The 12,557-nt window shown below is 37.8% G+C and overlaps 1 protein-coding gene across 1 annotated transcript; it reads left to right on the top strand.

The window, feature by feature from the left end:
- Positions 1–1,140: 1,140 nt before the first annotated feature.
- On the top strand, positions 1,141–5,225 carry LOC311237133 (uncharacterized protein; the record flags this gene model as incomplete). The annotated part of the gene is made up of 5 exons (XM_084324939.1): positions 1,141–1,277; positions 1,465–1,558; positions 3,352–3,475; positions 3,597–3,727; positions 5,166–5,225. The coding sequence occupies 5 exons, from the start codon at positions 1,141–1,143 to the stop codon at positions 5,223–5,225; spliced, it is 546 nt and encodes a 181-aa protein (XP_084181065.1).
- Between the last annotated feature and the right edge of the window lie 7,332 nt (positions 5,226–12,557).

Below are 12,557 nucleotides of genomic sequence, written 5' to 3'. Positions count from 1 at the left end.
GTTTCAATTTCTTCTAAAGAAACCAGACCTGGGTGTGTTGGAGATTTGTTCACCCCAAGACTCAAATCCTGAAGGTGAGTTGCTAACATGGAGCCTTATAGCCTCATCCATACAGTCCTGGCTGCTTGAAGCCTTTTTACAACGCATCCGCGTTTCCGGGTTCCCGTTTTTTTTCACTCTGATTGGCCAGGTCATGTGACATGAGCGGCAATCGTGGGACGGCAAGTTTCTACACTGGTTAAGGGCACTCTTCGAAGTTGGTTAAGGTTAGAGTTTGTCTTAGAGCATGGCGATAGAACGCCAGGTAGTTTGCAGGCTGTTCGACGCGGAAATGGGCAAACACGCTATTGGGCGCACATGTCACATGACCTGGCCAATCAGAGCGCCGGAAACGCGGATGCGTTGTAAAAAGGCTACACGTGTCCTGGCTAACCTAAAATGTCACACAGGTACTGTATATTTTTGTACTTTGAAATGATCTTTGTATATATGCCCAATGTAACGTGTGGATCCTTCCTAATCTAATGTGGCCTTTTTACATTACACTTGTCACAAACATTCCTATCTAATCACACTTATATGTCTACATGATTGTTAGATTCAGTGAGGACCTCTGCAAGCAACTCCAGCCAAAGCTCCGTTCTCAGCTCTGGTGCAGACAATGAGGGGGAGTCTGATGACACCATCATTTTGCAGTCTAGTCCTGCTCCAAGAAACGGTGCTGACCTGACTCGTATCACTCTGGTAAGCTTTGCATATGACTGTTTGAAATGGAGATGGTGACTCTGATAAAGGGGTAGCATGGGCATTGGGGATGGCCAAGTACAATTGGGGAGAAAATGGGGGGGGGGGGGGGTCATGGTTTACATTTGTCACCTTAACCCTTTCACTGCCGCACAACAGCAGGTTAACCATTTCACTGCCGCACTACAGAAGGTTAACCCTTTACTATCACACTACCGACGGTAACCGTCAGTAGTGTGATAGTAAAGGGTTAACCTTCTGTAGTGTGGCAGTGAAAGGGTTAAATATACTTGGCCACCAAATTTAGGGGCCTGTGGGAACAATGCTTAAAAATATGACTGTCTATCCATGTGTGTGTGTGTGTCCCCCCCCCCCCCCCTTTTTACTCCCGCTTAGATGACTGAAAAGATTCTGAGGGACACAGCTGGAGGAGAGAGGATCATTGCCGATTATGCTCGGACAAAAACCCTAACGGATACCAGAAGACGCGACATGGTGAAGATATTGGTTGCGCACATGGCAAAAGAGCATGGGTAATTATGTTGTCATCTAAACATTACGCACCCAATACACATTTTTGGTTTTTACTAAGATCCTCCTTTTTGCAGAATTGGTAAATGATAAATGGTTATCCAAAGCGCTTTACATAGATTGTGCAGAAGGCATTGGCACAGCAATACTTTTGTTTGGATCTCATACTTGTGTATGTGTGCACTGTAGGACGAGTCCTTCAAGGCGTGTTAAAGAAGACTACGCAAAGGGCATCACTGCCTTATTCCCATACCTGGCCGATCCCCAGGGCAATTTGGGATATGTAAGTACATCAGGGAAAAGTGCAGAGAGACATTTCATCGGCGACTCAGTGCATGTGTGTGTGTGTTCCTGTGGGTCGCCCATCTTGCGTGTGTGTGTTAAAACTGCATGACAAATAAAGACTTCTAGTCTAACAATTATTATGTTTATAGGTCATTCTTGTTATATAATTTCTAGGGATGTTCGATATTGGCTTTTTTTTACCGATATCCGATATACCGATATTGTCCAACTCTTTAATTTCCAATACCGATATCAACCGATACCGATATATGCAGGGTTTCCCCCCCCCCCCCCCCCCCCCCCCCCCCAAAAGGAATAATTTCAGGTAATTAACATTAGGCTACATATCTCTTGTCGTGGAATTAACACAACATTATGCATAACATTATCCAATCACATGCATGGTACATAAAACACCAACCCCTTTACTCCTCACTTCTCTGGAATTGCTTAAAAGGGCTGTGCGGAGTACGATTTCAACTAAATATTTGTTAACATTTCTGTATGCTGACCATTTCTCCTAACCTCAACAATTTCAGAACCACAGATGTCCTACCTGTTGACCTTGATTTTAGCAATTCTTCAGAGAAGGGCATGTGTTAAGTTTTAAGGAGAGAAATAAACACATTTACACATGCCCATTTAAACCAAATAACACTTTTTTTTTCTCTTTACTTCTTGTGTTTTAGGAGCAGTATTACAATCCCGTAGATGGGAGTGGGTTTCTGGCATGGAGGGTGAAATCACTTCAAAAGGTAGCATCAGAGGGACAAAAGAAGAGCCGTAATGTTCAGCCACTGATCGGTATGTAATTTTGATTGTCCCAGTCCACTGTTTATCTAGCAACTGTGAAGATGGATCATTATAGTAAATGCATATCACTGGAAAGTATTGCAGCAGTATGTGTGGTTTCTACACTGTTACAGGTGGTCCAAATTCTGGCGACAGAGCCCCCTTCTCTGAGGAAAACCAGCTAACCACAGACACCCAGTTTCGTGAGGCCAGTGCACTGATGAAGCATACAACTGATGAAGCAATCATCAAGGAGAAGATGAAACAGACCTTCACCCATCGCCAAGAAATGATGCATGACCCAATCAAGTCCTCTGAAATATTCACCACCTTTCCACGATTCCTAGACATCACAGGAATGGTATGTGGCTTGCATTAAAGTCTAACTGAAATTAAAAATGACCTTTTTAAACAATTCAGATCACATCCCTGGTCATAGGGTGAACCTATTTAATAGGGCTGTCCCTGACTAAGGATTTGGATGGTCGACTAGGATTAAAAAAAAAAAAAAAAAAAAACGTATATATATATATTTTTTTTTATCATTCCATTTGGGCTGTGGGGGGTGCTTAATGTCTGAAGGAGTCAACTGAAGGCTTCTTGTCCTCTGCAAAAGCATACAATTGGTCCACTGATGAAATCCTCTTTCAGTGCCTCTGTGCCTGTTTTCGTAGGCAGTTAGCCTCTGGTATGCCTGCCATTAGCGTTAGCCACGCTTCTATGCCTCTTTTCTTTTGAAAAAAATTATAATATATATATATATATATATATATATATATATTTTTTTTTTTTATAATATTATATTCGACTAAGAGGTTGGCCAGTCGACTACGGCCCCTTTCGACCGATTAGTCGACTAATCGATTAATAGGGGTCAGCCCTACTATTTAACAATGTATGACAAAAAAATTTCAACCATGTTTTATTCCATCTTGTCTGCAGATTGAGCAGGATTTCAGTCTGATGTTTGGTGATGACATCTCTGCAAAGTTCCTGGAGAAGTGGCCTACTTTCTGCAGGCAGAAAGTCCTTGAACAAAGCTGTGGCCTCACCCAGACCGGCGACCTTCAAGACCTGCTTCAGAATGCTGAATCCACAACAGACACAATAGAACTGAACAATGGTATGCTTGAATTAAAGGAATATAATAATGGAAGGGTGAATTGTTTTTTAAACAAATGGAAACACAGCTTTTAGTCAAATGTATTTCTGATTTTTTTTTATTTAATTTTTTGTATTTTTAGCATGGGACAGTGAGATGTCCTCCCTCTTGCTCCTTGTCCACCTCCTGCCACCATCACCTCAGGGACGCAACAAGAGACCGGGAAAGCTCTCAGCCAGAGAAGCCATTGACTCCCTTGTGAAGTTCATAAAGGTAAGGTTACAGTTGCCTATATTATCGGCCGATATTGGCATTCAAATGTGATATAGGAAAATATCGGTAAAAAAAAAATTCATAATTTTTTTTACATTTCTATAACCAACCTTTATTTACCCAGGCAAGTAAGAACAAATTCTGATTTTATTTATTGTCAAAAGTATGCATAATGTTATGTTAATTCCACAACAAGACATATGTAATGTTAATTACCTGAAATTATTCCGTTTTTTGGGGGGGAAACCCTGCATATATCGGTATCGGTTGATATCGGTATTGGAAATTGGACAATATCGGTATATCGGTAAAAAAGCCAATATCGAGCATCCCTAGTTACAGTTAAATTAAAGTATAAGAAGGATCACTGTTCTGTCTAGGGGTGCACGATATTGATTTGTTGACCCCGATATCGATACCAATAACTTTCTGCTCCTCAAGGTCGATACCGATAACCGATATATATATTTATTGTATTATAATTATTAATTTTTTTATGTATATTCCTGTAGTTTTGACCTAACCAGATTTATCATGACATGAGCGTTACTATATGAACAAAACAAAGCCAAGAGAACAGTTTTGACTCTTCAAATAAAGTGACTATTTATTTTTCCAAATAAATATAATTTGAGTCGATCACAAAATTCACAATCCGTCAATGTCATTAACAATGTGTTTCCCTGAACAACTAAAAACCAACAGGTATTGTGCTTTGTCAGTAGGGATGCTGTTCACATTTGAACCGATACGGTACCGGTACCTGTGAATCGATACCGGTACCCAACGGTACTTTAGTCTCTAAAAATGTAATCTACCTACCTCAGTTGTGAGAAGAAAAAAATCCAAACGTCAAATAACCACATTTTCGACCGTTTTTGGCTTGCCATTGCCCAGACTGCTTTGTTGTTGAATCAAGTCAAATCCTAAATAAGCATATATTGTGCGTGTGAACGTTGACATGAAAAGAAAAAAGTAAAAAAAATATATATATTTTTTTTATTATCAGAGCTATCAATACTTTTATCGGGATGACGTCATAATTGCTGATATCGGCCTGATAATTATCGTGCATCCCTAGTTCTGTCCCTGATATTGACCTGCATGATTGAAATCATGCAAAGACCACGGTTTGCAAACCGTGACTAATTTTAATAGCAAGACTAATGAAGTTCTCTTGTCACAGACTGGGACCAGTATCCAGGGGCATTTGGACAGCATCACGAAGAGCCTTCAACCCTATCTGCTTGCTGTGGGGACCCAGAGGAGTGTGATTCACAAGTACTTCATTGTGATTGACAAACATGCAATCCCTTGTAAGTCACCAGACTCTCTTGCCTCTTTTGATGAGCTTTTCAAAGCTCATTTTGTCTTTGGTACCTCATACAACCGGGATCTGGCCAATATGTACAACTTCTTGCAAACCGCCATTTACAAGATCGATGCTGCTACCACTAATGTCAACCCCACGGTTAAAGAGATGAGGATGCTGCACTGATTTCTTTTTTATACTGAGAGGATATTTTATGTTGAGGCCTCTGATGCTGCACAGACTTTTGATACTGAGAAGATATTTTATCTTGAGGCCTCTGATGCTGCACAGACTTTTGATACTGAGAAGATATTTTATCTTGAGGCCTCTGATGCTGCACAGACTTTTGATACTGAGAAGATATTTTATCTTGAGGCCTCTGATGCTCCAGTGTTTTTTGATAAGATGTTGTGTTTCATTTGCAAAAACTCTCAGGCAAATGCCAATTCACTGATGAGGCACTTGAGGATGATCCACGGACTTTGTTCAGGAAGGACACTTCGTCTTAAATGTGGTCAGCCTGGTTGTTTACATGTCTTTTGCACTTTTTCTGGGTTTCGAAAGCATCTTAAAGCACGTCATCAACCATGTGATGATCCTGGTGAAGGCCGCTCTACAGCTGAACATTTAGCTGAAAGTTATGTTGATGACTTTCCATCAGGCAGTGCCCCTTCTGACCCAGTCCTTCCAGTCCTTCTTAATATTAGTCTTGTAGACAGCTGTGCTGCAACAGTAGCTGAACTTAAAGTGGCAGGTGTAGGTGAAACAATAATCAACTCTTTGGTAACTTCAATGGAAGTGATTGTTGATGATATCCATAATCAAGCAAAACAATATGTGAAGCAGTGTCTATCTTTACAGGAACAAGTGAGGTTGAGTGTAAAATTGATCAGTGTTTTGAAGAAATTGAAAATCCCTTTTGTATCTTAAATTCTGAAACTAAGAGAAGGCAATATTTTACAGAGAAGTGGGGAAGGGTAGACCCAGTTGAATATGTCCTTGGTACAAGATTTGATACCCTGCGCAATCGGACTACTGGAACTTATGATCAGGCTGTTGTTACTGATAAATGTGTTTATATCCCAATTTTGAAAACATTAGACTTTATTTACAAACACCCTAATATAGAAGAGATGATGCAGAGTGATTCCAGTTTAAGGGGAGACACTGCAGGTGAATAGGGTAAAAAAATTAACTAATAGATATCACAATGAAACTTACCCAGTTGATTACTTATATTAAGACAAGACTTTTTTGTATTACAAGTCTTCTGAAATTGTATGTTTAAATATGCAAATGAGGCAAGATCTACTTAAATATGCACTAATTTGCATATAATTCCAGGACAGAAATCTGAACATTGGATAAAGCCATTTTCAAAATTATAGTTTCATTTTGTTGACATATTAGAGCCAAAGGTTATTACAGAGGGGATTTTGGATATCTCTTTTTATCACTCCATAAATCAGAAAATACTCCATTCAGTCCATTTTTATGGTAAAATTCCATATTTCGCCATGTTTTTAGGAATAAAATGTGATATAAATCAGGGTATGAATGCGATATCAACAAACCCTTCTGTAAATACCTTCAGAACATAGATATGAATAGAACTGGAAGGTTTGGTGTATGTGTGTGCTACTGAAGTGGAGATTTCTGGCTCAGAGTATGAGGAAAAACTCTTAAAACTCATTTTTGGGAAAACGCCTTCAAAGTTCTGTATTGTAAAATGCCATACTTTTTTTTTTAAACAGATATTTACAAACACAATACCTAATCAAACCATTAGTAATAGACAACCTAAACACATGCCTGATAACTGAATAATAATAATAATGATGTTATTGAACTGAACAGAACTACACACAGGCTACAAACAGTGTAGTACAGTGTAGTACCCCCTAATAGGCAAAACATATTTGAATAGATATCACTATGAAACTTTCCCAATTTGTTATGTACATATAAACTAAGAAAAAATATATTGCAAGTTTTCTGAAATTTATGTTTATATATGCAAATGAGGCACTTCCCCATTAAATATGTGCACATTTATGGATGCAATAAGGCAAAATGATGTAAAATAAACAACTAAATGTGTGTTATTGACGTTTTATTGTCACTAGTTTCATAGAAGACATGTTTAGGAAGCAAAATATAACAAAATCTCAAAATCAACAAAAAAAGTATATTTGACTATTCACCTGCAGTGTCTCGCCTTAAGAGAAGACCTTCTTAATGACTTGTGTGATGGAGAGTTTTTCAAGAGTCATCCTCTATTTTCAAAACAGAAGCATGCAATTCAGGTGCAGCTTTTCTATGATGATTTTGAATGCGCGAATCCGTTGGGGAGTAAAAAGGGAATACATAAATTAGGAGCAATCTATTTCACCTTGCGTAATTTTTCTCCAAAGTACAACTCAATTCTGCTTAATATTCATTTGGTCGCTTTATTCCATGCCCAAGACATTAAAACACATGGCTTTTCTAAAATACTTGCTCCACTTGTGGAAGATATTAAAATACTGGAGAAGGATGGAATTAAGGTCCCATTGTATGATCAGCCAGTGTATGGAACTATTGTCCAAGTTACAGGTGACAACCTTGGTATTCACGGTTTGTTTGGTTTCGTAGAATCATTCAGTGCCAGATATTGTTGCCGCTTTTGTCTTGCTGAGAAAGAGGACTTTCAGACAGAATTCAAAGAAGATTCACCCAAGATAGTTATGCGAACTCGAGCACTTCATGCAGAACACTGCCACACAATGGAGACTACTATTGGTCTTCCCTATGTGATGGGAGTTAAACGTTCTTGCATTCTAAATTCCTTGCAGTACTTCAATACATGTGACAATTTCTCTGTCGATATTATGCATGATATCTTGGAGGGCGTGGCACAATATGAAATGAAACTGCTAATACTACACTTGATTAAAAACTACACAACATCAAAGGAAATAGACTTGAGAATTAAGAGCTTTAACTATGGTTACCTGGAACAAAACAACAAGCCACCTGCATTGAAGTTAGTAGAGACCTCAAATGACTTGGGGTTAAATGCAATCCAATCTTGGTGTTTACTTCGCAATCTACCACTTATCTTTGGAGACTTGGTTTGTCCAAATGATCAACACTGGTATTTGCTTCTGCTGTTGCTTCAAATAGCAGATATTGTATTTTCTCCCAGGTTATCAACTGGCATTACTATTTATTTAAAACACTTGATTGCAGAGCACCACAGGTTATTCAAGCATTTGTTTCCCAACAGGAGGCTACTACCAAAGCATCATTTTATGGTGCACTATCCTACATGTATTCGTAAAATTGGACCACTTTTGCATGTCTGGTGCATGCGCTATGAAGCGAAGCATAATTTCTTTAAAAAACAACTAAAAAGCTTCAAAAATATAACTAAAACGTTGGCAAAGAAACACCAAAGTCAAGTAGCATACAATTGGCAGACATTTGATCCCAACAGACTGGTGCTTGGTCCAAGTAAAATGGTAGCATTAAATGTGATGGACAGAGGCTGTGAGATAGCGGAGACTCTTCAGGTACCAAGTGACACCAAGGTGTTAAATGTTAGATGGGCCAAACACCATGGAAATATGTATCGTCCAGGTTTAGTTGTTTGTCTTAAAGTTCTTAGTGAGGTTCCAGTTTTTCACAAAATCCACTGTGTTGTTCTTAAAGATGAGAGGTTACTGTTGTTTACATTTTCACTACAAACCGTGTCTCTGGATGACCATTTTTATGCATTTAAAGTTGTGTGTACTACAGATGGACCTCATGTAGTTGATGTCAAAGAGCTTTTGTTTTACAAAGCATTCGATATACAGATGTCATACAGTGATGACGATTCAAGCTCATTTATTGTTCCATACTGTTTCCTGTGATTTAAAAAAGGAAAAGAGAAAATCACTAAGCTCTTGAACTATTGCACTGGGGATGAACACTATTAGTTTTCTTTTATTTCTTTGGGGTGAACAGATGCTGCTGTCACTTTATAGAGGCCAAAATGTAATTGATCGATTACTCTCCCCATGAAGCCTTAATTGAAGTCATGGTGATTTCTTTTTGTTGCATTCCTGAGCCAATAATTTGATGACTGGCTTGAATTATTGGCTCAGGAATGCGACAAACAAACAAATCTCCATGAATTCAAGGATTCATGGGGTGTGTAATTGGTAGATTTCTTTTTTTGGGTGAGCTATCCCTTTTTAAAAGGGTGTACAGATGCTGCTGTCACTTTACAGAGGCCAAAATGTAATTGATCGATTACTCTCCCCATGAAGCCTTAATTGAAGTCATGGTGATTTCTTTTTGTTGCATTCCTGAGCCAATAATTTGATGACTGGCTTGAATTATTGGCTCAGGAATGCGACAAACAAACAAATCTCCATGAATTCAAGGATTCATGGGGTGTGTAATTGGTAGATTTCTTTTTTTGGGTGAGCTATCCCTTTTTAAAAGGGTGTACAGATGCTGCTGTCACTTTACAGAGGCCAAAATGTAATTGATCGATTACTCTCCCCATGAAGCCTTAATTGAAGTCATGGTGATTTCTTTTTGTTGCATTCCTGAGCCAATAATTTGATGACTGGCTTGAATTATTGGCTCAGGAATGCGACAAACAAACAAATCTCCATGAATTCAAGGATTCATGGGGTGTGTAATTGGTAGATTTCTTTTTTTGGGTGAGCTATCCCTTTTTAAAAGGGTGCAGATGCTGCTGTCACTTTACAGAGGCCAAAATGTAATTGTCTTTTATTTATGACCTTTTTTCTATTGATTACTCTCCCCATGAAGCCTTGAAGTCATGGTGATTTTTGTATATAATGGAGTTGTTTGCAGAGGGGCTCACTGAATCTAACAATCACGTAGACATATACCAAGTGTGATTAGCAAGAGAGGAATGTTTGTGACAAGTGTAATGTAAAAAGATTAGGAAGGATCCACACCAAGCAAGTTCTTCCTCAGACGTGTTTTTTTTTTTTTTTTTACTATGTTACATTACATTGGGCGTATAGAAACAAAGATCATTTCAAAGTACAAACATATACAGTACCTGTGTGACATTTTGGATGAGGCTAGGCTCCATGTTAATAAGCAACTTGGGGTGAACAAATCTCCAACACACCCATGTCTGGTTTCTTTAACTGAAACGCCTCCTTGTCGACTTCAGTGTTTTAAGTCATCATAGACCTTTAAGTCCAAGGTACTAGGAATTTCAAATTTCTTGGCAACTGAAAACAAAGATTGCACAAGCTTATTGATGAATCTTATTTTATTAATGACCTTTTTTTTTCTCTATCGATCGCCCCTTGAAGTCATGATTCTCACACGCTGTTGTAAAACTGTTTGCATCCCAAAGGATATGCCTGCATGTTGCAAATAAAAGTGCATTGTTAAATACTGATTTCTGCTTTGCCCCCGTTTATTTTAAATTTATTATTCCAGAGTAAATTATTATTTAATTCTATATTGAGTGAAATATGATATTCTATATTGAGTGAAATCTATTCTATATTGAGTGAACTACAACTCCATATTGAGGGAATTACAACTCTATATTGATTAAAATACCACTCTATATTGAGTGAAATATGATATTCTATATCGAGTGAAATCTATTCTATATTGAGTGAACTACAACTCCATATTGAGGGAATTACAACTCTATATTGATTAAAATACCACTCTATATTGAGTGAAATATAACTTTAAGTATCTCTATATTGAGTGAAATATAACTTAAAATATCTCTATATTGAGTGAAATATAACTCTATTGAGTGAAATATAACTCTATATTGATTAAAATACCACTCTATATTGAGTGAAATATAACTTAAAATATCTCTATATTGAGTGAAAAATAACTCTATAGATTAAAAAAACACTCCATATTGAGGGAATTATAACTCTATATTGAGGCAATTACTGATGGGATCACAACTCTACGGAGTAAATACAACTCTGTGTTGAGTGAAATGATGTTAGAGTTGTTTATACTTTATGCTAAATGGAGTAAATTGGTATTTTGTAGAGTTAAATGTTAACACTAAATGGAGTAGAAATAACTCTGAAGATTTAACTCTGTGACAAGAGTCATTTTCACTCTATTTGGAGTCGGAGCCAATACTGTCTTTTTGGGAGTAACATTTTACTCAATTTGAGTAAATTTGACTCTGCGAATTTTCCTGTGTAGGTGAAACACCTATGCATTAGAAATATTCTTTTCCAAGCTAATCTATTAGATACATCAAAGTTGTGCTGTCAGAACAGTTTATGTTTGTATACCCTCTGTCATCTTGGTATATGCCCATGAAATCTAGTGATCAAAATCGATAATCTTTTACAGCAAATATCTTATAGTTACAGAAAGATGTGTTCGCTAACATTAAGCAACATTGTGTTTTAAACTTTAAAGGTGAAGTACCTGTATACTGTAGAAAGCCTGCTATTTGGCCAAAGAGACGGCTGGTCTAAACTACATAGGGCAGAACACCCAGTCTCTGGTGAAGGAGAGAATCCAAAACAGGATATTTTGTTTTACATCCCTTACAAGTGAAATACAAATAATTGTGCCGATTTAAGAGACATTCATGACAGAAGAAGTAGAATTGGATGTGGTGCATCATCAAGTGCACCATTATTATTCATAAATGGAGACATTCCAGTTGTGAGTGAGTGGTGAAGGAGCACTGTACAGCTGTCAGACAGCAGTAACCAGATAGGTAGGGCTTTGCTTGCTTCTGTAGGCATCTTTCTGAGTGCTATTCGAGGTTCTTATGTGTCCAGTAGTGGCTATTGATATATATCCGGGTGAAAATGTCCCTCCAGGCATCAACAATTAAAGTACTTGCTACAAAAGAAACATATTGAGATAAAGTAATTCAATTTGATGTGATTTTATGTTGAATACAAATATAATTTACTGAATCTTGAGGTGAAATGTGAATTTTAAGCATGTTTTAAATTAATAACGATCTCTGACGAAAGGGCTAAATGTAGTATTCAAATATTATATAAAAAAAATGTAAGCTGATTATCTGTTACTATTGAATGATGAAATGCAGATGTGTAGCAATTTTGAGCAAAATCTTATGTTTCTGATATGTTAACACTTTGAGTGCCAGAAACGCGTTTTGTCGTTAGTTCATGCCGCCAGTTGAGTGCCGGCAACGCTATATAGCGTTTGTTTGTCGTATTTTTTTTTATTGGCAATTTGAATTCATATTTCATCAATCGAGCCTCAGGTTATTGTTGCAGACTCTCTCTGAGCTCAATTGGGAAGATACCGCCCCCTATCATCTCTCCTTGTGTAACTGCACCCCATTACTTTAGACTGATGGGGGGGGGGGGGGCAGGCCAGTTTCCTCATTTTACTTTTCCTTCAAGCCAACTGAAGAATCCATTGTGATCGCCGGCCCGGAAAACGCATGGATTATGTATTTACAGTACCAAATGCTGAATCAATAAACGCAATCGATATTTGGAATGGCGATCAGGAATT

The sequence above is a fragment of the Notolepis coatsorum genome (genome assembly GCF_963971535.1).
Source record: "Notolepis coatsorum genome assembly, chromosome: 11".
In the NCBI taxonomy this organism is placed as follows: domain Eukaryota; kingdom Metazoa; phylum Chordata; class Actinopteri; order Aulopiformes; family Paralepididae; genus Notolepis; species Notolepis coatsorum.
This window is presented reverse-complemented; position numbering and strand designations above follow the sequence as displayed.